The sequence below is a fragment of the Lethenteron reissneri genome, chromosome 26, assembly GCF_015708825.2.
Source record: "Lethenteron reissneri isolate LAM-NWPU_2019-01 chromosome 26, ASM1570882v1, whole genome shotgun sequence".
Taxonomy (NCBI): domain Eukaryota; kingdom Metazoa; phylum Chordata; class Hyperoartia; order Petromyzontiformes; family Petromyzontidae; genus Lethenteron; species Lethenteron reissneri.
The window spans coordinates 25,337,303-25,358,095 of record NC_083804.1 but is presented as its reverse complement, the minus strand read 5'-3'; the positions used below and the strand labels follow the sequence as shown (position 1 = coordinate 25,358,095).

Sequence of the window (20,793 nt, the reverse complement as noted above, 5' to 3'; positions counted from 1 at the left end):
GTGTGCGAGTCTCTGCGTGTGAGTCTGTGAGTGTGTGAGTCTCTGCGTGTGAGTCTGAGTGTGCGAGTCTCTGCATGTGAGTCGGTGAGTGTGTGAGTCTGTGAGTGTGCGAGTGTGTGAGTGTGAGTGTGCGAGTCATTGCGTGCGAGTCTGTGAGTGTGTGAGTCTGTGAGTGTGTGAGTCTGTGCGTGTGAGTGTGCGAGTCTGTGAGTGTGCGAGTCACTGTGTGCGAGTCTGTGAGTGTGCGAGTCTCTGCGTGCGAGTCTATGAGTGTGCGAGTCTCTGCGTGTGAGTCTGTGAGTGTGTGAGTCTCTGCATGTGAGTCTGAGTGTGCGAGTCTCTGCATGTGAGTCGGTGAGTGTGTGAGTCTGTGAGTGTGCGAGTGTGTGAGTGTGAGTGTGCGAGTCACTGCGTGCGAGTCTGTGAGTGTGTGAGTCTGTGAGTGTGTGAGTCTGTGAGTGTGAGTGTGCGAGTCTGTGAGTGTGCGAGTCACTGCGTGCGAGTCTGTGAGTGTGTGAGTCTGTGAGTGTGAGTCTGTGAGTGTGAGTCTGTGAGTGTGCGAGTCTCTGCGTGTGAGTCTGAGTGCGTGAGTCTGTGAGTGTGCGAGTCTCTGCGTGTGCGAGTCTGAGTGTGTGAGTCTGAGTGTGTGAGTCTGTGAGTGTGCCAGTCACTGCGTGCGAGTCTGTGAGTGTGCGAGTCTCTGAGTGTGTGAGTCTCTGAGTGTGTGAGTCTCTGCATGAGCCTGCGTGTGGTGAGTTTGCAGCTCAATCACCTGCTCACTCACACGCACGTGAGACTGTGAGCATGTGAGACTCTCTGAGCATGTGAGCCACTGTGTAAGGGTGTGAGTGTGCGAGTTGTGCGTGTATTGAGTCTACATGTGGTGAGTCTGCGTTTGAGTCTGCAGCTCAATCAGTTGTTCGCTCACATGCAAGCGAAACTGTGAATGTGGGAGTCTGTGTGTGGCGAGTCTGCATGTGAGTCTGTGAGTGTGCGAGTCTCTGCGTGTGAGTCTGTGAGTGCGTGAGTCTGTGAGTGTGCGAGTCTCTGCGTGTGCGAGTCTGAGTGTGTGAGTCTGTGATTGTGCGAATCTCTGCGTGTGAGTCTGTGAGTGTGCGAGTCTCTGCGTGTGAGTCTGTGAGTGTGCGAGTCTCTGCGTGTGAGTTTCTGCGTGCGAGTCTCTGCGTGTGAGTCTGTGAGTGTGCGAGTCTCTGCGTGCGAGTCTGTGAGTGTGTGAGTCTGTGAGTGTGCGAGTGTGCGAGTGTGTGAGTGTGCGAGTGTGTGAGTCTGTGAGTGTGCGAGTCTCTGCGTGTGAGTCAGTGAGTGTGCGAGTCTCTGCGTGCGAGTCTCTGCGTGCGAGTCTCTGCGTGCGAGTCTGTGAGTGTGAGTCTGTGAGTGTGCGAGTCTCTGCGTGTGAGTCTGTGAGTGCGTGAGTCTGTGAGTGTGCGAGTCTCTGCGTGTGCGAGTCTGTGAGTGTGTGAGTCTGTGAGGGTGCGAGTCACTGCGTGCGAGTCTGTGAGTGTGCGAGTCTCTGCGTGTGAGTCTGTGAGTGTGCGAGTCTCAGCGTGTGAGTGTGTGAGTCTCTGCGTGCGAGTCTGTGAGTGTGCGAGTCTCTGCGTGTGAGTCTGTGAGTGTGCGAGTCTCTGCGTGTGAGTCTGTGAGTGTGCGATTCTCTGCGTGTGAGTCTGAGTGTGCGAGTCTCTGCGTGTGAGTCTGTGAGTATGTGAGTCTGTGAGTGTGAGTCTGTGAGTGTGCGAGTCTCTGCGTGTGAGTCTGAGTGTGCGAGTCTCTGTGTGTGAGTCGGTGAGTGTGTGAGTCTGTGAGTGCGCGAGTGTGTGAGTCTGTGAGTGTGCGAGTCACTGCGTGCGAGTCTGTGAGTGTGTGAGTCTGTGAGTGTGTGAGTCTGTGAGTGTGCGAGTGTGTGAGTGTGCGAGTCTGTGAGTGTGTGAGTCTGTGAGTGTGCGAGTCACTGCGTGCGAGTCTGTGAGTGTGCGAGTCTCTGCGTGCGAGTCTATGAGTGTGCGAGTCTCTGCGTGTGAGTCTGTGAGTGTGTGAGTCTCTGCATGTGAGTCTGAGTGTGCGAGTCTCTGTATGTGAGTCGGTGAGTGTGTGAGTCTGTGAGTGTGCGAGTGTGTGAGTGTGAGTGTGCGAGTCACTGCGTGCGAGTCTGTGAGTGTGTGAGTCTGTGAGTGTGTGAGTCTGTGAGTGTGAGTGTGCGAGTCTGTGAGTGTGCGAGTCACTGCGTGCGAGTCTGTGAGTGTGTGAGTCTGTGAGTGTGAGTCTGTGAGTGTGAGTCTGTGAGTGTGCGAGTCTCTGCGTGTGAGTCTGAGTGCGTGAGTCTGTGAGTGTGCGAGTCTCTGCGTGTGCGAGTCTGAGTGTGTGAGTCTGAGTGTGTGAGTCTGTGAGTGTGCCAGTCACTGCGTGTGAGTCTGTGAGTGTGCGAGTCTCTGAGTGTGTGAGTCTCTGAGTGTGTGAGTCTCTGCATGAGCCTGCGTGTGGTGAGTTTGCAGCTCAATCACCTGCTCACTCACACGCACGTGAGACTGTGAGCATGTGAGACTCTCTGAGCATGTGAGCCACTGTGTAAGGGTGTGAGTGTGCGAGTTGTGCGTGTATTGAGTCTACATGTGGTGAGTCTGGGTTTGAGTCTGCAGCTCAATCAGTTGTTCGCTCACATGCAAGCGAAACTGTGAATGTGGGAGTCTGTGTGTGGCGAGTCTGCGTGTGGCGAGTCTACAGCTCGATCACCTGCTCGCTCGCACGCCCATGACACTGAGCGTGCAAGTCTATGAGTCTGCCCGAATCTGTGAGTCTGAGACTGACAGTTTGCGTGTCTCTCTATGTGAGTGGGTGTGTCTGAGTGAGTCTACGTGAGATTGAGAATCTACATGCGTCTGTGTGTGTCTCTATGCGTCTCTGTGTGAGTCTGAGTTTGCGTGTGTGTCTCTGGGAGTCTGAGTGAGTCTGTGAGAGTCTGTGAGGATGAATGTGTCTCTGTGAGCCTCTGTGTGAGTCTGTATGAGTCTTTAGTCTGCGTGTGTGTATCTGGGAGTCTGAGTAAGCAAGTGAGCCCGAGTCAGTCTGTGAGGGTCTACGTGTGTCATTGGGAGTCTCTGTGTGACTGAGTGAGAGTCTGTGGCCGTGTGTGTCTCTGTGAGTCTTGTGTGACTGAGTGAGTCTGAGTGAGAGTCTGTGGCAGTGTGAGTCTCTGTGAGTCTCTGTGCGAGTGAGGTGGAGGGGGGGTTGCTCACCTCTCGGAGTTCCCGGATCTGCTCGGTGAGCCCCCCGATCTCCGAGTAGGAGACCTGGCCCGGGTCTTCGTGGGACATGTTGTACACCAGCGGGTCCACCTCTCTGGGCAGGTACCTGGGGAGAATCACGGCAGGGCCTCGCTCACCCAACCACTCACCAACTCACCCACTCATTCACCCCCCCCCTCACTCGCTCAGCCACCCACTCAACCACCACCCCCCCCCCCCCACTCACTCGCTCAGCCACCTACTCACCAACTCACCCACTCATTCACCCACTCACTCACTCAGCCAATCACTCAACACCACCCCCCCACTCACTAACTCGCCCACCCACTCACCCACTCACTCGCTCAGCCACTCACTCAACCACTCAACCACCCACTCACTCAGCCACTCAGATATGACGATGGTTCTAATGGTGGTGTGCTAATGGTGGCGGTAGTGATCATGGTGGTGATGGTGATGATGGTGGTTGTGATGATTGTGATGATTGCAATGATGATGATGCAGTGGAAGAGCAGCTTTAACCCTGTCTAGGAAATTCCACATTCACATGGCAAGGGCAGGAGATACAGTGGGCAGCACTGGGTGACCCCACCTCATGATGGTTAACGTGGTCATGTCCAGGGCCACTCGGGTTCCTGCCTTCAACTTTGACTTGTCCAGCTACAGAGAGAGACAGACAGATCTACAAAGAGACAGATACTGAGAGATATATCTAGTCACACTGAGACATACATAGATATCGAGAGCGACGGAAATATGTAGACATATATATAGACACAGAGATAGACAAAAACTGAGATAAATGATATACTGAGAAAAAGATCCACACAGATACAGAGACAGACATGAAGATAGATACGCAGATACAGTGAGAGGTACAGATATAGAAGCACATGAGGGAGTGGTGTCACCAGCACCGTACCTGGCCACCTTTGCCTCCCAGTGCTGACGTTTAACACACTGAAGGCGCTTATTTTGAGGCCAAGTCTACCTAGAGGAGGCCCACGACTGGTACTGATATTTGCAGTCACTATCCACTGCACCACCACTACCCAACACAAAGACAAAGGTGCCCCGCACAGCCTATAACAGACTGTTGGGGCAAGTGCTGTTAGTGAGGAGCAGCGCCTATGAAGGCCGGCTCTGTGGCACGCGAGGGGGTGAGTGGCCTGCACCACGCCCGGTCGCCTTCGTCTCCCAGTGGTAACGTTGACGACACACCACTCCTTCGGATAATCACTTGAGGGCTGAGTGGACCTAGGGGAGGCCCAGGACCGGTTTGATTAATCGCTATCACTGATGGTGTTGGTGGCGGTCGTGAGCCAGAATCGAACTTTGGGTCTCTGCTGGGGTTCGCAGCGCAGCACAGTGCTAACCGCTGCGCCACAGCTCCCCTAAAGACACACACAGCACACACAGCCTACACGGGATACACAGCCTACACGGGACACACAGCACACACAGCCTACACGGGACACACAGCCTACACGGGACACACAGCACACACAGCCTACACGGGACACACAGCACACACAGCATACACGGGACACACAGCCTACACGGGACACACAGCACACACAGCCTACACGGGACACACAGCACACACAGCATACACGGGACACACAGCACACACAGCCTACACGGGACACACAGCACACACAGCATACACGGGACACACAGCACACACAGCCTACACGGGACACACAGCACACACAGCCTACACGGGACACACAGCCTACACGGGACACACAGCACACACAGCCTACACGGGACACACAGCACACACAGCACACACAGCATACACGGGACACACAGCACACACAGCCTACACGGGACACACAGCACACACAGCCTACACGGGACACACAGCACACATGGGACACAGCCTACACGGGACACACAGCACACATAGCCTACACGGGACACACAGCACACACACGCTACACGGGACACGCAGCACACACAGCCTACACGGGACACACAGTACACACAGCCTACACGGTACACACAGCACACACAGCCTACACGGTACACACAGCACACATGGGACACAGCCTACACGGGACACAGCACACATGGGACACAGCCTACACGGGACACACAGCACACATAGCCTACACGGGACACACAGCACACACAGTCTACACGGGACGCACAGCACACACGGGACACAGCCTACACGGGACACACAGTACACACGAGACACACAGCACACACGGGACACACAGCCTACACGGGACACACAGCACACACAGCATACACGGGACACACAGCACACACAGCCTACACGGGACACACAGCACACACAGCATACACGGGACACACAGCACACACAGCCTACACGGGACACACAGCACACACAGCCTACACGGGACACACAGCCTACACGGGACACACAGCACACACAGCCTACACGGGACACACAGCACACACAGCACACACAGCATACACGGGACACACAGCACACACAGCCTACACGGGACACACAGCACACACAGCCTACACGGGACACACAGCACACATGGGACACAGCCTACACGGGACACACAGCACACATAGCCTACACGGGACACACAGCACACACACGCTACACGGGACACGCAGCACACACAGCCTACACGGGACACACAGTACACACAGCCTACACGGTACACACAGCACACACAGCCTACACGGTACACACAGCACACATGGGACACAGCCTACACGGGACACAGCACACATGGGACACAGCCTACACGGGACACACAGCACACATAGCCTACACGGGACACACAGCACACACAGTCTACACGGGACGCACAGCACACACGGGACACAGCCTACACGGGACACACAGTACACACGAGACACACAGCACACACGGGACACACAGCACACATGGGACACAGCCTACACGGGACACACAGCACACATGGGACACAGCCTACACGGGACACACAGCACACACAGCCTACACGGGACACACAGCACACATGGGACACACAGCACACACGGGACACACAGCACACACGGGACACACAGTACACACGAGACACACAGCACACACGGGACACACAGCACACATGGGACACACAGCACACACGGGACACACAGCACACACGGGACACAAAGTACACACGAGACACACAGCACACACAGGACACACAGCACACATGGGACACAGCCTACACGGGACACACAGCACACATGGGACACAGCACACACGGGACACACAGCACACACGGGACACACAGCACACATGGGACACAGCCTACACGGGACACACAGCACACATGGGACACAGCCTACACGGGACACACAGCACACACGGGACACACAGCACACATGGGACACAGCCTACACGGGACACACAGCACACATGGGACACAGCCTACACGGGACACACAGCACACATGGGGACACAACGCACACACATCACGCACGAGGACACAGCACACATGAGACACCGCCTACACGGGACACACAGCACACATGGGACACACAACACACATGGGACACAGTCTACACGGACACACAGCACACATGGGGACACAAAGCACACACAGCACGCACGGGGACACACAGCACACATGGGACACAGCCTACACGGGACACACAGCACACACAGCCTACACGGGACACACAGCACACATGGGACACACAGCACACACGGGACACAGCCTACACGGGACACACAGCACACATGGGACACAGCCTACACGGGACACACAGCACACATGGGACACACAGCACACATGGGACACACAGCACACATGGGGACACAAAGCACACACAGCACGCACGGGGACACACAGCACACATAGGACACAGCCTACACGGGACACACAGCACACATGGGATACAGCCTACACGGGACACACAGCACACATGGGACACACAGCACACATGGGGACACAAAGCACACACAGCACGCACGGGGACACACAGCACACAAGGAGACATACAGCACACACAGAGATACAAAGAACACACGAGCCACACAGGGGACACACAGCACATGTGGAGTGCTCTGTCCCGCGGTGGCGAGATGTTGACTACCTCGCCTGGTATGCAGGAGGACATGGGTTCGATCACAACCCCGACAATGCTTGCTGCTGTATATTTGGAGTCTGCGTCTCTCTCACCCCGTGGTCACATGGATTTTTCTCCGGGTCCTCCAGTTTTTCCGTCCACATTTAGAATCAACGTCACGCGTTTAAGGGTATTTGGCTGCTATAAATGTCCACGTGATAATCCACTTCGTTGAGCTATCATTTGTGATAGCCAAGTCACTTCTAAATACAGCTACATAGCTCAGTGGGCCTTACCTAGTAAAATTAATATAATGTATAGTTTTATAGTCACCTGTCTGCGACATCCGACCACATAGCGAGGCCCATTGGTAGCCTTCACGATAACTGAGACACAGAGGGAGAGAAATCATTGTCAATATCATGAACATCACAATACCTGGGACACACATACAGGCCGGCATTCTCACTCACAGACATACACATATACACCACAACAACACCACTAGGTGGTGGTGACATCATCACCACGGTGCTTGTGCCAGGCCAGGTGCCCTTTCCGGCCACGTGCAGTGTCAAAGGCTCGCCGACAGGAGGTCACAGGACAGGACCCAGGTGCCACATGGGTTGACCGACTGAGATGACCGACAGATGCTTCCCACTAAGCCAATTTCTTGCGTTTCCGCCGTCTGGAGTTCTGCTCGTTCTTCTGAGTATTGCTCCTTCGTCCTCCATCTGGGTTAAACCCAGGGTGGATCGTAGGCAGGCCAGCCTGAATGTTTCAAACCGGCGCAGAGGTTCCATTCCTCCAGTCTAAATAAAGATTCTGATTCTGACGGAGAAGTCTCAATGCTTCGCGAGCATAGAGAAGGGAGGGCATAACAATGGCCGAAAAGACCCGAAGCTTCATGTGGAGCGACAGGCCAGGTAACTTTCACACAGCGTTACGCAGCCAATGAAGAGATGTCACCAGACGAATTCCGAGTGAGACCTCCGTTGCCAAACCAGATTTGGTCATAAGCACACTGCCCAGGTACGGGAACTACTCCACTCTCTCCACAACTGCCCCATCCACTCATGGGGAGTTATGGGGATGGGAGTATTTGATAATGTATAAAACACCCAGCCAAGTGCTATGTTTTGGTGGGGCTGATGGTAAGGCCCCAGGTTCAACAGCAGCGCCTCCAACTCCTTCTCAGAGTGAGCAATAATCAACAGATCTTTTTCGATTTAAAGCTTTCGTGACTGCAGGGATTCATATTCTTGGTTCTTTCGGTAAAGCCACGTATTATTTTATTATTATTTTCCTTCTACGTGACTTTACCGAAAGAACCAGGAAGATGACTCAACAGATCATCAGCATACGTAACATGGTTAATTAATAGGGAGCCATCTCTTTACCCGGGCATCGATCAGCCTCCCATTGTATATGTGTGGTGGTCAAGGTTGACACCAAGGTTGACACAGGTCACACAGGTCACACAAGCTAGGGGAGAGGTACGTACCGGTCTGGACCGGTCCGGACCGGCAGAGACGAGAGGTGGTTGGAACCGCTCTGAGGGGAGGGGGCTGGCGAGAGCCAGGGCCCCGAGACACCCCCGCCCCTCAGAGAGAAGGGATATAAGACGGCTCCCGAAGAGCAGGGGGGGGGCCATCTCACCAGAAGCTGAAGGAGGTGCGGCCGGAGATCCTGGATGCCGCCCCGCTGGGACTGAGTGGGCTGACTAGCTGTAGGCTAGTCGACGAAGCTAACCTTTCCTCGCTGGGGGCGGCACATTACCTGCACACAGAGTTGCTCCTCCAGCGGGATGGGCAGGTGGCGGCGTGCGCCGCTGCAAGAGTTGACGAGGTCCCGGATACCCAGGCCTTCGCGTCGCAGCGGGCCGCCAGTTGGAGGGGGGCCGACCGGCCTCGCCAAGGGGAACCCCGGCGGAGACACGGATCCCCGCGGGCGTGGGCTCGCGTCACGTGCTACAACTGTGGCCAGCTGGGTCACCTGGCATCGGGTTGTCCAGCACCCCGGCGCCGGGCTCCGGGTCGTCCACCATCGTCCGCCCATCCGCCGGCCGCTCCACAAGAACCCCAGGCATGTCGCGACACCTCACGCACATGGTGCCTGCCCGCATCTCATACACCACGAATCGGCGCGCCACTAAATCGCGTTGCGTTGAGGGGTGGGGAGCGGAACGGGGCTGATGTTCGGGGGCCACTTCGCGCGGTTCAGTGGTCCGAGTTGACCCACAGGGTCGTGGCCACGGCGACGGGCTCGTCGGTTATTCTCGGGGATATTGAGGGGATTCAATTTCGATTGTTGGTCGATACGGGGGCTTCGGCTACTATAATTTCCGACCTCATATACAACGTGTTACCAAAGAGATGTCAGGCACTCGCCCCGTTCTCCGTCCCTTGTTTTGGGGCGAATGGGGGTTCCCTGGGGATTATTGGCCAAATAACTGCACAAATTTGTATTGGCGACATTAAATTATCTGGTCCCGTTTTGGTTTCCGATGCCTTGGCCGTTCCCTGTTTGTTGGGTACGGACTTCTTGGGGAGGATGCCCATCAAAATTTTAATTGACAAAGGCTGCATCGAGCTTCCTTCGGGCCGCCGGATGGCATTTCTGCCCTCACCAAACCGGCTGCGCACGGCTTGCGCGACTGTTCCGGCTATGGCGTCTGAAACCGTGCGGATTCCGCCGGGTGCGCAGATGCTAATACCGCTTCAGTTACGCAAACCACTGGAGGAAGACGCTACGTCGGGGGTTTTGTTGTCTCCTTCCAATACGACCGAGCAAGCGTTGGACCTGGTGGGTGCACAAACGCTTGTGCCTAGAGATGGACAGCCCTTCATTCTATTGCTGAATGCGGGGTTGCGGACGAAGGTCGTGCACCGAGTGGCTGTGATTGCATATGCATCGCTGCCGCTGCACACTGACTCCGTCGCGGCTCATGTCGGTGAGGCGCCGGCGTCCGGGACACAGGGGGGTGTCGATGAGGTATGGATGGATGCTCTCTGTTCAGGGGCTGAAAATTTTTCCGAGTCACAAAGATTAAAGCTGCGCATGTTGCTTCGTAAATTTCCCGATGTTTTTAGCAAACACAAATTCGATGTTGGGTGCACTAATCTATTTAAACACCACATTGATACGGGGGATTTCGCCCCCATTCGGCAAAATGCGTTCCGATTGAGTCCGGCAGAGAAGGAACATGTCCGTTGGCAGTGAATGACATGCTTGCCGCAGACATTGTGGCTCCCTCCAACAGCCCATGGGGTGCGCCGATTGTGCTTGTTAAAAAACATGATGGCAGTTTGAGGTTTTGTGTGGATTTTCGGAAGCTTAACAAGGTTTCGCTGGCGGACGCGTATCCGCTCCCTCGCATGGACGAGTCGCTCGATGCCTTGGCGGTGGCGCGGTATTTTTCAACCTTGGACCTTTTGTCGGAGTTTTGGCAACTGCCCTTGGATGAGGCTTCCAAACCTAAGACCGCGTTCCGTACGCCACAGGGCCTTTATCAGTTCAATCGGTTGCCCATGGGATTGCACTCAGCTCCAGCGACGTTCCAGAGATTGATGGAACTGGTCCTCGCTGGCCTGCAGTGGGACTCTTGTCTTATATATCTGGACGACGTGATTATTTTCAGCCGTACGTTTGAGGAACATCTGGACAGACTGCGGGCTGTATTTCTCAGAGTGCGATCGACTAACCTTAAATTTAAGCCTCAGAAATGTTTCCTGTTGCGTGAATCGGTGCGGTACCTCGGCCACGTTGTCAGTTCTACGGGTATAGCCACCGATCCTGCAAAAACTGACTGTGTAAGAACGTGGCCTACGCCAACGTCTGTGGGGGAAGTCCGCAGCTTTATAGGCTTTGCTTCCTATTACAGCCGGTTTGTTGAGGAGTTTGCGACGATCGCCAAACCCCTTCATGCTCTGACGGCTAAGGGGGCTAAATTCCATTGGGGGGAAGAGGAAGACAGGGCGTTCAGGGCGCTTCGCGATGCCCTTGTCCGAGCTCCTCCCTTATGCTATCCCGATTTCACGTTGCCCTTCATCCTGGACACCGATGCCAGAAATACCGGCATCGGCGTGGTGCTTTCGCAGGTTGTCAACGGGGTCGAACGGGTCATTGCCTACGGCAGTAGAGTCCTGTCTCCGGCAGAACAACGTTATTGCGTCACCCGCCGTGAACTGCTCGCTATTGTCGTGTTTGTTCAACAATATCGACCGTACCTGTATGGTAGGCATTTTACAGTTCGTTCCGATCATGCCGCGCTACAGTATGCGTTGAAAATAGACCAGCCGTCCGGCCAGCTGTCACGTTGGCTTGAGGTCCTACAGGACTACACGTTCATGGTTGTGTACCGGAAGGGGACACAACATTCAAACGCGGATGGCTTGTCACGGCTTCCTCGGGGTGATGGGTGCACGTGTTTTATGGGCTCGGGGAGATGCAAATCGGCCACGAGTACCGCTTCGGCTTCTCCCTTGGCGGCGACAGCAGGGGTGGTCGATGGGGAACCTGTCGCCGAGGGGGACTCGCAGGTGTTGGTCGCTCGCGACTCGCTCCTCGATCTGCCTCTGGACGAATGGGGACGGTTCCAGATGGAAGACAATTCCCTCCTCAGGTTACGCCGTCGTGCGGAGAGAGGGGGAGATTGTCAGGAAAGGGTAGGTACTGTCAGGTTGCGGGAGGGTCTCCTCATGTCATGGGACGCCAGCTCGGGGCGTTACAAAATCGTCGTCCCCACCGCTCTGCGGGGCAGGGCCGTGTGGGCGGCGCACGAACGCATCCTGCATTTGGGTATTCACAAAACGCTCGCTACACTGCAATTGGATTTTTTTTGGCCGAGAATGGCGCACGATGTCGCCGACCTTTTGAATAGTTGCACGCAGTGTGCGCGGCGGAAACACCCGGCTAGGGCGGCTTGCCCACCCCTTCAGTCCATTCAGGTGTCCCGGGTTAACGAGTTGGTGGCTCTTGACATTCTGGGTCCCTTCCCTGTCACCGCTCGGGGTAATAAGTACCTGCTGGTTGGGGTTGAATATTTCACCCGTTGGCCTATGGCCTGGCCCCTCCCCAACCAGTCGGCGGCAGCCATTGCGGAGGCGTTTCTCCAGGGCTACGTCCTGGATAAGGGCGCCCCGGAACGGCTGCTAACCGACCAGGGAAAGAACTTTCCCCCTACCACCCGCAGACCGATGGTATGGTCGAACGTCTACACCGGACCATTACCTCTATGTTGTGTCATCAGGTAGACGACACACAGTTGGATTGGGACCTGAGGATTCCCGGAGTTCTGGCCGCATATAGGTTGGCGCCTCACGCGGCCACGGGCTATTCGCCCTTCTACTTAATGTACGGCAGGGATGTCGACCCCCCCATGGAGGTGCAATTTCGGGTCCAGACGGCGGCGTCTCGCTCGAAACTCTCCGAACACTCTCAGTTCAAGGGTGGCCGCGCAGGAAAATTCCAGGGCAAGGCAACGAGCCAACGAGCGTCTGTATGATCGCCGGGTTACAGTGTATAAATGGGCGGTAGGGGATAAGACGTGGCTGCACTGCCCGCAGGTGCCGCTGTCAACGTCATCGAAATTGCTGCAGCCCTGGCGGGGGCCGGTCGACATTGTTCGGGTCGTTCGGGACCAGTGTGTTAGGGTCGCGTGCGGACGGCGTTCTTGGTATGTGCACCCCTCGCGCCTGAAGCCCTATGTCGCACCACGTACTCACACACCTTCATCTCGCAGGGGCCGGCCGCGTGATGTGTTCGGCAGGTTGGGGGAGGGGCCTCGTGATCCCCTTGTTGTTCTGAAACCCCCTGCCACTCTTTCGGATGCTGCAGGTGTGAGTCCACTTCGGGTGGCCTCACCAGAGGAGCGGGAACCGAGCCGGCCGCCTGTCCAGCAGGAAGACGACTCGCGGGCTTTGTCCCCGGGGCCTCGGGATGTGCCGGACGCCCGTCATCTGGCCCCTCCTGACCCTCCGCAAGAAACGCTGGCCTCTGGCGATGGACCCGCCACACGGACTCGTTCGAAGGGTCTCAGGTTCTCCTGAGACCTGTCGCAGATACACTGCCTCCTCGCGGGGCCTGGGTGTTCGAGTCACCTTGTTCGTTGGTGTGGTGTGTCTGCAGTGTTTTGTGTACAGGGGGGTTGGGGTAAATTATTGGGGATAGTTGTGTTTGTTGTTCTGTTGTTGTTATTGTTGTGTTGAGGCTCACACATTGTTCTTGTTGTGTTCAGAATTCCTGTTTCGCGAGTTAGGGTTGGGATGTGGATAGTGATGCAGCCGGGACGGCTGCGTGCTGTATAGGGGGGGGGGGGGGTGATGTGGTGGTCAAGGTTGACACCAAGGTTGACACAGGTCACACAGGTCACACAAGCTAGGGGAGAGGTACGTACCGGTCTGGACCGGTCTGGACCGGCAGGGACGAGAGGTGGTTGGAACCGCTCTGAGGGGAGGGGGCTGGCGAGAGCCAGGGCCCCGAGACACCCCCGCCCCTCAGAGAGAAGGGATATAAGATGGCTCCTGGAGAGCGGAGGGGGGCCATCTCACCAGAAGCTGAAGGAGGTGCGGCCGGAGATCCTGGACCCCAAGCCTCGAGGATGCCGCCCCGCTGGGACTGAGTGGGCTGACTAGCTGTAGGCTAGGGAAGGAGAGTAATTGAGTAGCTGTAGGCTAGGGAAGGAGAGTAATGAGAATAGAGCCGGAGGCTGTACCTCCCTAGGTTGTGTGGTTGGGCTGTTCCCCCAGTGAGTCCTGAGGACTAGTGTTATTGGAATAAAAGCGTGTGGCCTCTACGACGTCTCTGTCTTATTCAAGAATACTACATATGTACCAGATGGAAATTCCTCTGGTACATAGTCAAAGATGATGTTCAATAGAACATGGGACAGAGTACATCCCTGTCACACCCCAAGGTGAATAGGGAATGGCTCTGACTCCAGGCTACACAGCTTTATCCAGGCCTGCCAACCATCATGAAGGCCCTTACAGATTGTGAGCAGAGAGTTAGGGACTCCAACAGCACGAGAATCTAGAGCCCTGGCCTTATGATGGTATCATAGGCCTTGATCAGGTTAATAAAGCGGAAATGCTGGTCCTGTTGATATTCCGTTCACCTCTGCTGTAGCAGACGGACACATAAAATGGCGTGCGTGCAAGTGAGTGTGCGAGTGTGTGAGTGTGAGTGTGCGAGTCACTGCGTGCGAGTCTGTGAGTGTGTGAGTCTGTGAGTGTGTGAGTCTGTGAGTGTGAGTGTGCGAGTCTGTGAGTGTGCGAGTCACTGCGTGCGAGTCACTGCGTGCGAGTCTGTGAGTGTGTGAGTCTGTGAGTGTGAGTCTGTGAGTGTGAGTCTGTGAGTGTGTGAGTCTCTGCGTGTGAGTCTGAGTGCGTGAGTCTGTGAGTGTGCGAGTCTCTGCGTGTGCGAGTCTGAGTGTGTGAGTCTGAGTGTGTGAGTCTGAGTGTGTGAGTCTGTGAGTGTGCCAGTCACTGCGTGCGAATCTGTGAGTGTGCAAGTCTCTGAGTGTGTGAGTCTCTGAGTGTGTGAGTCTCTGCTTGAGCCTGCGTGTGGTGAGTTTGCAGCTCAATCACCTGCTCACTCACACGCACGTGAGACTGTGAGCATGTGAGACTCTCTGAGCATGTGAGCCACTGTGTAAGGGTGTGAGTGTGCGAGTTGTGCGTGTATTGATTCTACATGTGGTGAGTCTGGGTTTGAGTCTGCAGCTCAATCAGTTGTTCGCTCACATGCAAGCGAAACTGTGAATGTGGGAGTCTGTGTGTGGCGAGTCTGCGTGTGCGTCTGTGAGTGTGCGAGTCTCTGCTTGTGAGTCTGTGAGTGCGTGAGTCTGTGAGTGTGCGAGTCTCTGCGTGTGCGAGTCTGAGTGTGTGAGTCTGTGATTGTGCGAATCTCTGCGTGTGAGTCTGTGAGTGTGCGAGTCTCTGCGTGTGAGTCTGTGAGTGTGCGAGTCTATGCGTGTGAGTTTCTGCGTGCGAGTCTCTGCGTGTGAGTCTGTGAGTGTGCGAGTCTCTGCGTGTGAGTGTGTGAGTCTCTGCGTGCGAGTCTGTGAGTGTGCGAGTCTCTGCGTGTGAGTCTGAGTGTGCGAGTCTCTGTGTGTGAGTCGGTGAGTGTGTGAGTCTGTGAGTGTGCGAGTGTGTGAGTCTGTGAGTGTGCGAGTCACTGCGTGCGAGTCTGTGAGTGTGTGAGTCTGTGAGTGTGTGAGTCTGTGAGTGTGCGAGTGTGTGAGTGTGCGAGTCTGTGAGTGTGTGAGTCTGTGAGTGTGCGAGTCACTGCGTGCGAGTCTGTGAGTGTGCGAGTCTCTGCGTGCGAGTCTATGAATGTGCGAGTCTCTGCGTGTGAGTCTGTGAGTGTGTGAGTCTCTGCGTGTGAGTCTGAGTGTGCGAGTCTCTGCATGTGAGTCGGTGAGTGTGTGAGTCTGTGAGTGTGCGAGTGTGTGAGTGTGTGAGTGTGAGTGTGCGAGTCATTGCGTGCGAGTCTGTGAGTGTGTGAGTCTGTGAGTGTGTGAGTCTGTGTGTGTGAGTGTGCGAGTCTGTGAGTGTGCGAGTCACTGCGTGCGAGTCTGTGAGTGTGTGAGTCTGTGAGTGTGAGTCTGTGAGTGTGAGTCTGTGAGTGTGCGAGTCTCTGCGTGTGAGTCTGAGTGCGTGAGTCTGTGAGTGTGCGAGTCTCTGCGTGTGCGAGTCTGAGTGTGTGAGTCTGAGTGTGTGAGTCTGTGAGTGTGCCAGTCACTGCGTGCGAGTCTGTGAGTGTGCAAGTCTCTGAGTGTGTGAGTCTCTGAGTGTGTGAGTCTCTGCATGAGCCTGCGTGTGGTGAGTTTGCAGCTCAATCACCTGCTCACTCACACGCACGTGAGACTGTGAGCATGTGAGACTCTCTGAGCATGTGAGCCACTGTGTAAGGGTGTGAGTGTGCGAGTTGTGCGTGTATTGAGTCTACATGTGGTGAGTCTGCGTTTGAGTCTGCAGCTCAATCAGTTGTTCGCTCACATGCAAGCGAAACTGTGAATGTGGGAGTCTGTGTGTGGCGAGTCTGCGTGTGAGTCTGTGAGTGTGCGAGTCTCTGCGTGTGAGTCTGTGAGTGCGTGAGTCTGTGAGTGTGCGAGTCTCTGCGTGTGCGAGTCTGAGTGTGTGAGTCTGTGATTGTGCGAATCTCTGCGTGTGAGTCTGTGAGTGTGCGAGTCTCTGCGTGTGAGTCTGTGAGTGTGCGAGTCTCTGCGTGTGAGTTTCTGCGTGCGAGTCTCTGCGTGTGAGTCTGTGAGTGTGCGAGTCTCTGCGTGCGAGTCTGTGAGTGTGTGAGTCTGTGAGTGTGCGAGTGTGCGAGTGTGTGAGTGTGCGAGTGTGTGAGTCTGTGAGTGTGCGAGTCTCTGCGTGTGAGTCAGTGAGTGTGCGAGTCTCTGCGTGCGAGTCTCTGCGTGCGAGTCTCTGCGTGCGAGTCTGTGAGTGTGAGTCTGTGAGTGTGCGAGTCTCTGCGTGTGAGTCTGTGAGTGCGTGAGTCTGTGAGTGTGCGAGTCTCTGCGTGTGCGAGTCTGTGAGTGTGTGAGTCTGTGAGTGTGCGAGTCACTGCGTGCGAGTCTGTGAGTGTGCGAGTCTCTGCGTGTGAGTCTGTGAGTGTGCGAGTCTCAGCGTGTGAGTGTGTGAGTCTCTGCGTGCGAGTCTGTGAGTGTGCGAGTCTCTGCGTGTGAGTCTGTGAGTGTGCGAGTCTCTGCGTGTGAGTCTGTAAGTGTGCGATTCTCTGCGTGTGAGTCTGAGTGTGCGAGTCTCTGCGTGTGAGTCTGTGAGTGTGTGAGTCTGTGAGTGTGAGTCTGTGAGTGTGCGAGTCTCTGCGTGTGAGTGTGTGAGTCTCTGCGTGCGAGTCTGTGAGTGTGCGAGTCTCTGCGTGTGAGTCTGAGTGTGCGAGTCTCTGTGTGTGAGTCGGTGAGTGTGTGAGTCTGTGAGTGCGCGAGTGTGTGAGTCTGTGAGTGTGCGAGTCACTGCGTGCGAGTCTGTGAGTGTGTGAGTCTGTGAGTGTGTGAGTCTGTGAGTGTGCGAGTGTGTGAGTGTGCGAGTCTGTGAGTGTGTGAGTCTGTGAGTGTGCGAGTCACTGCGTGCGAGTCTGTGAGTGTGCGAGTCTCTGCGTGCGAGTCTATGAGTGTGCGAGTCTCTGCGTGTGAGTCTGTGAGTGTGTGAGTCTCTGCATGTGAGTCTGAGTGTGCGAGTCTCTGCATGTGAGTCGGTGAGTGTGTGAGTCTGTGAGTGTGCGAGTGTGTGAGTGTGAGTGTGCGAGTCACTGCGTGCGAGTCTGTGAGTGTGTGAGTCTGTGAGTGTGTGAGTCTGTGAGTGTGCGAGTGTGTGAGTGTGCGAGTCTGTGAGTGTGTGAGTCTGTGAGTGTGCGAGTCACTGCGTGCGAGTCTGTGAGTGTGCGAGTCTCTGCGTGCGAGTCTATGAGTGTGCGAGTCTCTGCGTGTGAGTTTCTGTGTGCGAGTCTCTGCGTCCGAGTCTGTGAGTGTGAGTCTGTGAGTGTGCGAGTCTCTGCGTGTGAGTCTGTGAGTGCGTGAGTCTGTGAGTGTGCGAGTCTCTGCGTGTGCGAGTCTATGAGTGTGTGAGTCTGTGAGTGTGCGAGTCACTGCGTGCGAGTCTCTGCGTGTGAGTCTGTGAGTGTGCGAGTCTCAGCGTGTGAGTGTGTGAGTCTCTGCGTGCGAGTTTGTGAGTGTGCGAGTCTCTGCGTGTGAGTCTGTGAGTGTGCGAGTCTCTGCGTGTGAGTCTGTGAGTGTGCGATTCTCTGCGTGTGAGTCTGAGTGTGCGAGTCTCTGCGTGTGAGTCTGTGAGTGTGTGAGTCTGTGAGTGTGAGTCTGTGAGTGTGCGAGTCTCTGCGTGTGAGTGTGTGAGTCTCTGCGTGCGAGTCTGTGAGTGTACGAGTCTCTGCGTGTGAGTCTGAGTGTGCGAGTCTCTGTGTGTGAGTCGGTGAGTGTGTGAGTCTGTGAGTGTGCGAGTGTGTGAGTCTGTGAGTGTGCGAGTCACTGCGTGCGAGTCTGTGAGTGTGTGAGTCTGTGAGTTTGTGAGTCTGTGAGTGTGCGAGTGTGTGAGTGTGCGAGTCTGTGAGTGTGTGAGTCTGTGAGTGTGCGAGTCACTGCGTGCGAGTCTGTGAGTGTGCGAGTCTCTGCGTGCGAGTCTATGAGTGTGCGAGTCTCTGCGTGTGAGTCTGTGAGTGTGTGAGTCTCTGCGTGTGAGTCTGAGTGTGCTAGTGTCTGCATGTGAGTCGGTGAGTGTGTGAGTCTGTGAGTGTGCGAGTGTGTGAGTGTGAGTGTGCGAGTCACTGCGTGCGAGTCTGTGAGTGTGTGAGTCTGTGAGTGTGTGAGTCTGTGAGTGTGCGAGTCTCTGCGTGTGAGTCTGTGAGTGTGCGAGTCTCTGCGTGTGAGTCTGTAAGTGTGCGATTCTCTGCGTGTGAGTCTGAGTGTGCGAGTCTCTGCGTGTGAGTCTGTGAGTGTGTGAGTCTGTGAGTGTGAGTCTGTGAGTGTGCGAGTCTCTGCGTGTGAGTGTGTGAGTCTCTGCGTGCGAGTCTGTGAGTGTGCGAGTCTCTGCGTGTGAGTCTGAGTGTGCGAGTCTCTGTGTGTGAGTCGGTGAGTGTGTGAGTCTGTGAGTGCGCGAGTGTGTGAGTCTGTGAGTGTGCGAGTCACTGCGTGCGAGTCTGTGAGTGTGTGAGTCTGTGAGTGTGTGAGTCTGTGAGTGTGCGAGTGTGTGAGTGTGCGAGTCTGTGAGTGTGTGAGTCTGTGAGTGTGCGAGTCACTGCGTGCGAGTCTGTGAGTGTGCGAGTCTCTGCGTGCGAGTCTATGAGTGTGCGAGTCTCTGCGTGTGAGTCTGTGAGTGTGTGAGTCTCTGCATGTGAGTCTGAGTGTGCGAGTCTCTGCATGTGAGTCGGTGAGTGTGTGAGTCTGTGAGTGTGCGAGTGTGTGAGTGTGAGTGTGCGAGTCACTGCGTGCGAGTCTGTGAGTGTGTGAGTCTGTGAGTGTGTGAGTCTGTGAGTGTGCGAGTGTGTGAGTGTGCGAGTCTGTGAGTGTGCGAGTGTGTGAGTGTGCGAGTGTGTGAGTCTGTGAGTGTGCGAGTCTCTGCGTTCGAGTCTATGAGTGTGCGAGTCTCTGCGTGTGAGTCTGTGAGTGTGTGAGTCTCTGCGTGTGAGTCTGAGTGTGCGAGTCTCTGCATGTGAGTCGGTGAGTGTGTGAGTCTGTGAGTGTGCGAGTGTGTGAGTGTGAGTGTGCGAGTCATTGCGTGCGAGTCTGTGAGTGTGTGAGTCTGTGAGTGTGTGAGTCTGTGCGTGTGAGTGTGCGAGTCTGTGAGTGTGCGAGTCACTGTGTGCGAGTCTGTGAGTGTGCGAGTCTCTGCGTGCGAGTCTATGAATGTGCGAGTCTCTGCGTGTGAGTCTGTGAGTGTGTGAGTCTCTGCGTGTGAGTCTGAGTGTGCGAGTCTCTGCATGTGAGTCGGTGAGTGTGTGAGTCTGTGAGTGTGCGAGTGTGTGAGTGTGAGTGTGCGAGTCATTGCGTGCGAGTCTGTGAGTGTGTGAGTCTGTGAGTGTGTGAGTCTGTGCGTGTGAGTGTGCGAGTCTGTGAGTGTGCGAGTCACTGCGTGCGAGTCTGTGAGTGTGTGAGTCTGTGAGTGTGAGTCTGTGAGTGTGAGTCTGTGAGTGTGCGAGTCTCTGCGTGTGAGTCTGAGTGCGTGAGTCTGTGAGTGTGCGAGTCTCTGCGTGTGCGAGTCTGAGTGTGTGAGTCTGAGTGTGTGAGTCTGTGAGTGTGCCAGTCACTGCGTGCGAGTCTGTGAGTGTGCAAGTCTCTGAGTGTGTGAGTCTCTGAGTGTGTGAGTCTCTGCATGAGCCTGCGTGTGGTGAGTTTGCAGCTCAATCACCTGCTCACTCACACGCACGTGAGACTGTGAGCATGTGAGACTCTCTGAGCATGTGAGCCACTGTGTAAGGGTGTGAGTGTGCGAGTTGTGCGTGTATTGAGTCTACATGTGGTGAGTCTGCGTTTGAGTCTGCAGCTCAATCAGTTGTTCGCTCACATGCAAGCGAAACTGTGAATGTGGGAGTCTGTGTGTGGCGAGTCTGCGTGTGAGTCTGTGAGTGTGCGAGTCTCTGCGTGTGAGTCTGTGAGTGCGTGAGTCTGTGAGTGTGCGAGTCTCTGCGTGTGCGAGTCTGAGTGTGTGAGTCTGTGATTGTGCGAATCTCTGCGTGTGAGTCTGTGAGTGTGCGAGTCTCTGCGTGTGAGTCTGTGAGTGTGCGAGTCTCTGCGTGTGAGTTTCTGCGTGCGAGTCTCTGCGTGTGAGTCTGTGAGTGTGCGAGTCTCTGCGTGCGAGTCTGTGAGTGTGTGAGTCTGTGAGTGTGCGAGTGTGCGAGTGTGTGAGTGTGCGAGTGTGTGAGTCTGTGAGTGTGCGAGTCTCTGCGTGTGAGTCAGTGAGTGTGCGAGTCTCTGCGTGCGAGTCTCTGCATGCGAGTCTCTGCGTGCGAGTCTGTGAGTGTGAGTCTGTGAGTGTGCGAG

At 55.5% G+C, this 20,793-nt stretch overlaps 1 protein-coding gene across 1 annotated transcript in view; it reads right to left on the bottom strand.

Moving 5' to 3' along the window:
* Nucleotides 1–3,852: 3,852 nt before the first annotated feature.
* Nucleotides 3,853–20,793, bottom strand: part of LOC133347979 (26S proteasome regulatory subunit 10B-like) — a 50,853-nt gene continuing 33,912 nt past the window's right edge. The window contains exons 8-9 of the mRNA XM_061560739.1: nucleotides 7,608–7,660; nucleotides 3,853–3,920 (exon numbers count right to left, since the gene is read on the bottom strand). Of these exons, the coding sequence (XP_061416723.1) occupies nucleotides 7,652–7,660 (9 nt within the window). The 3' untranslated portion in view covers nucleotides 3,853–3,920; nucleotides 7,608–7,651. The remainder of the gene's footprint in view (nucleotides 3,921–7,607; nucleotides 7,661–20,793) is intronic.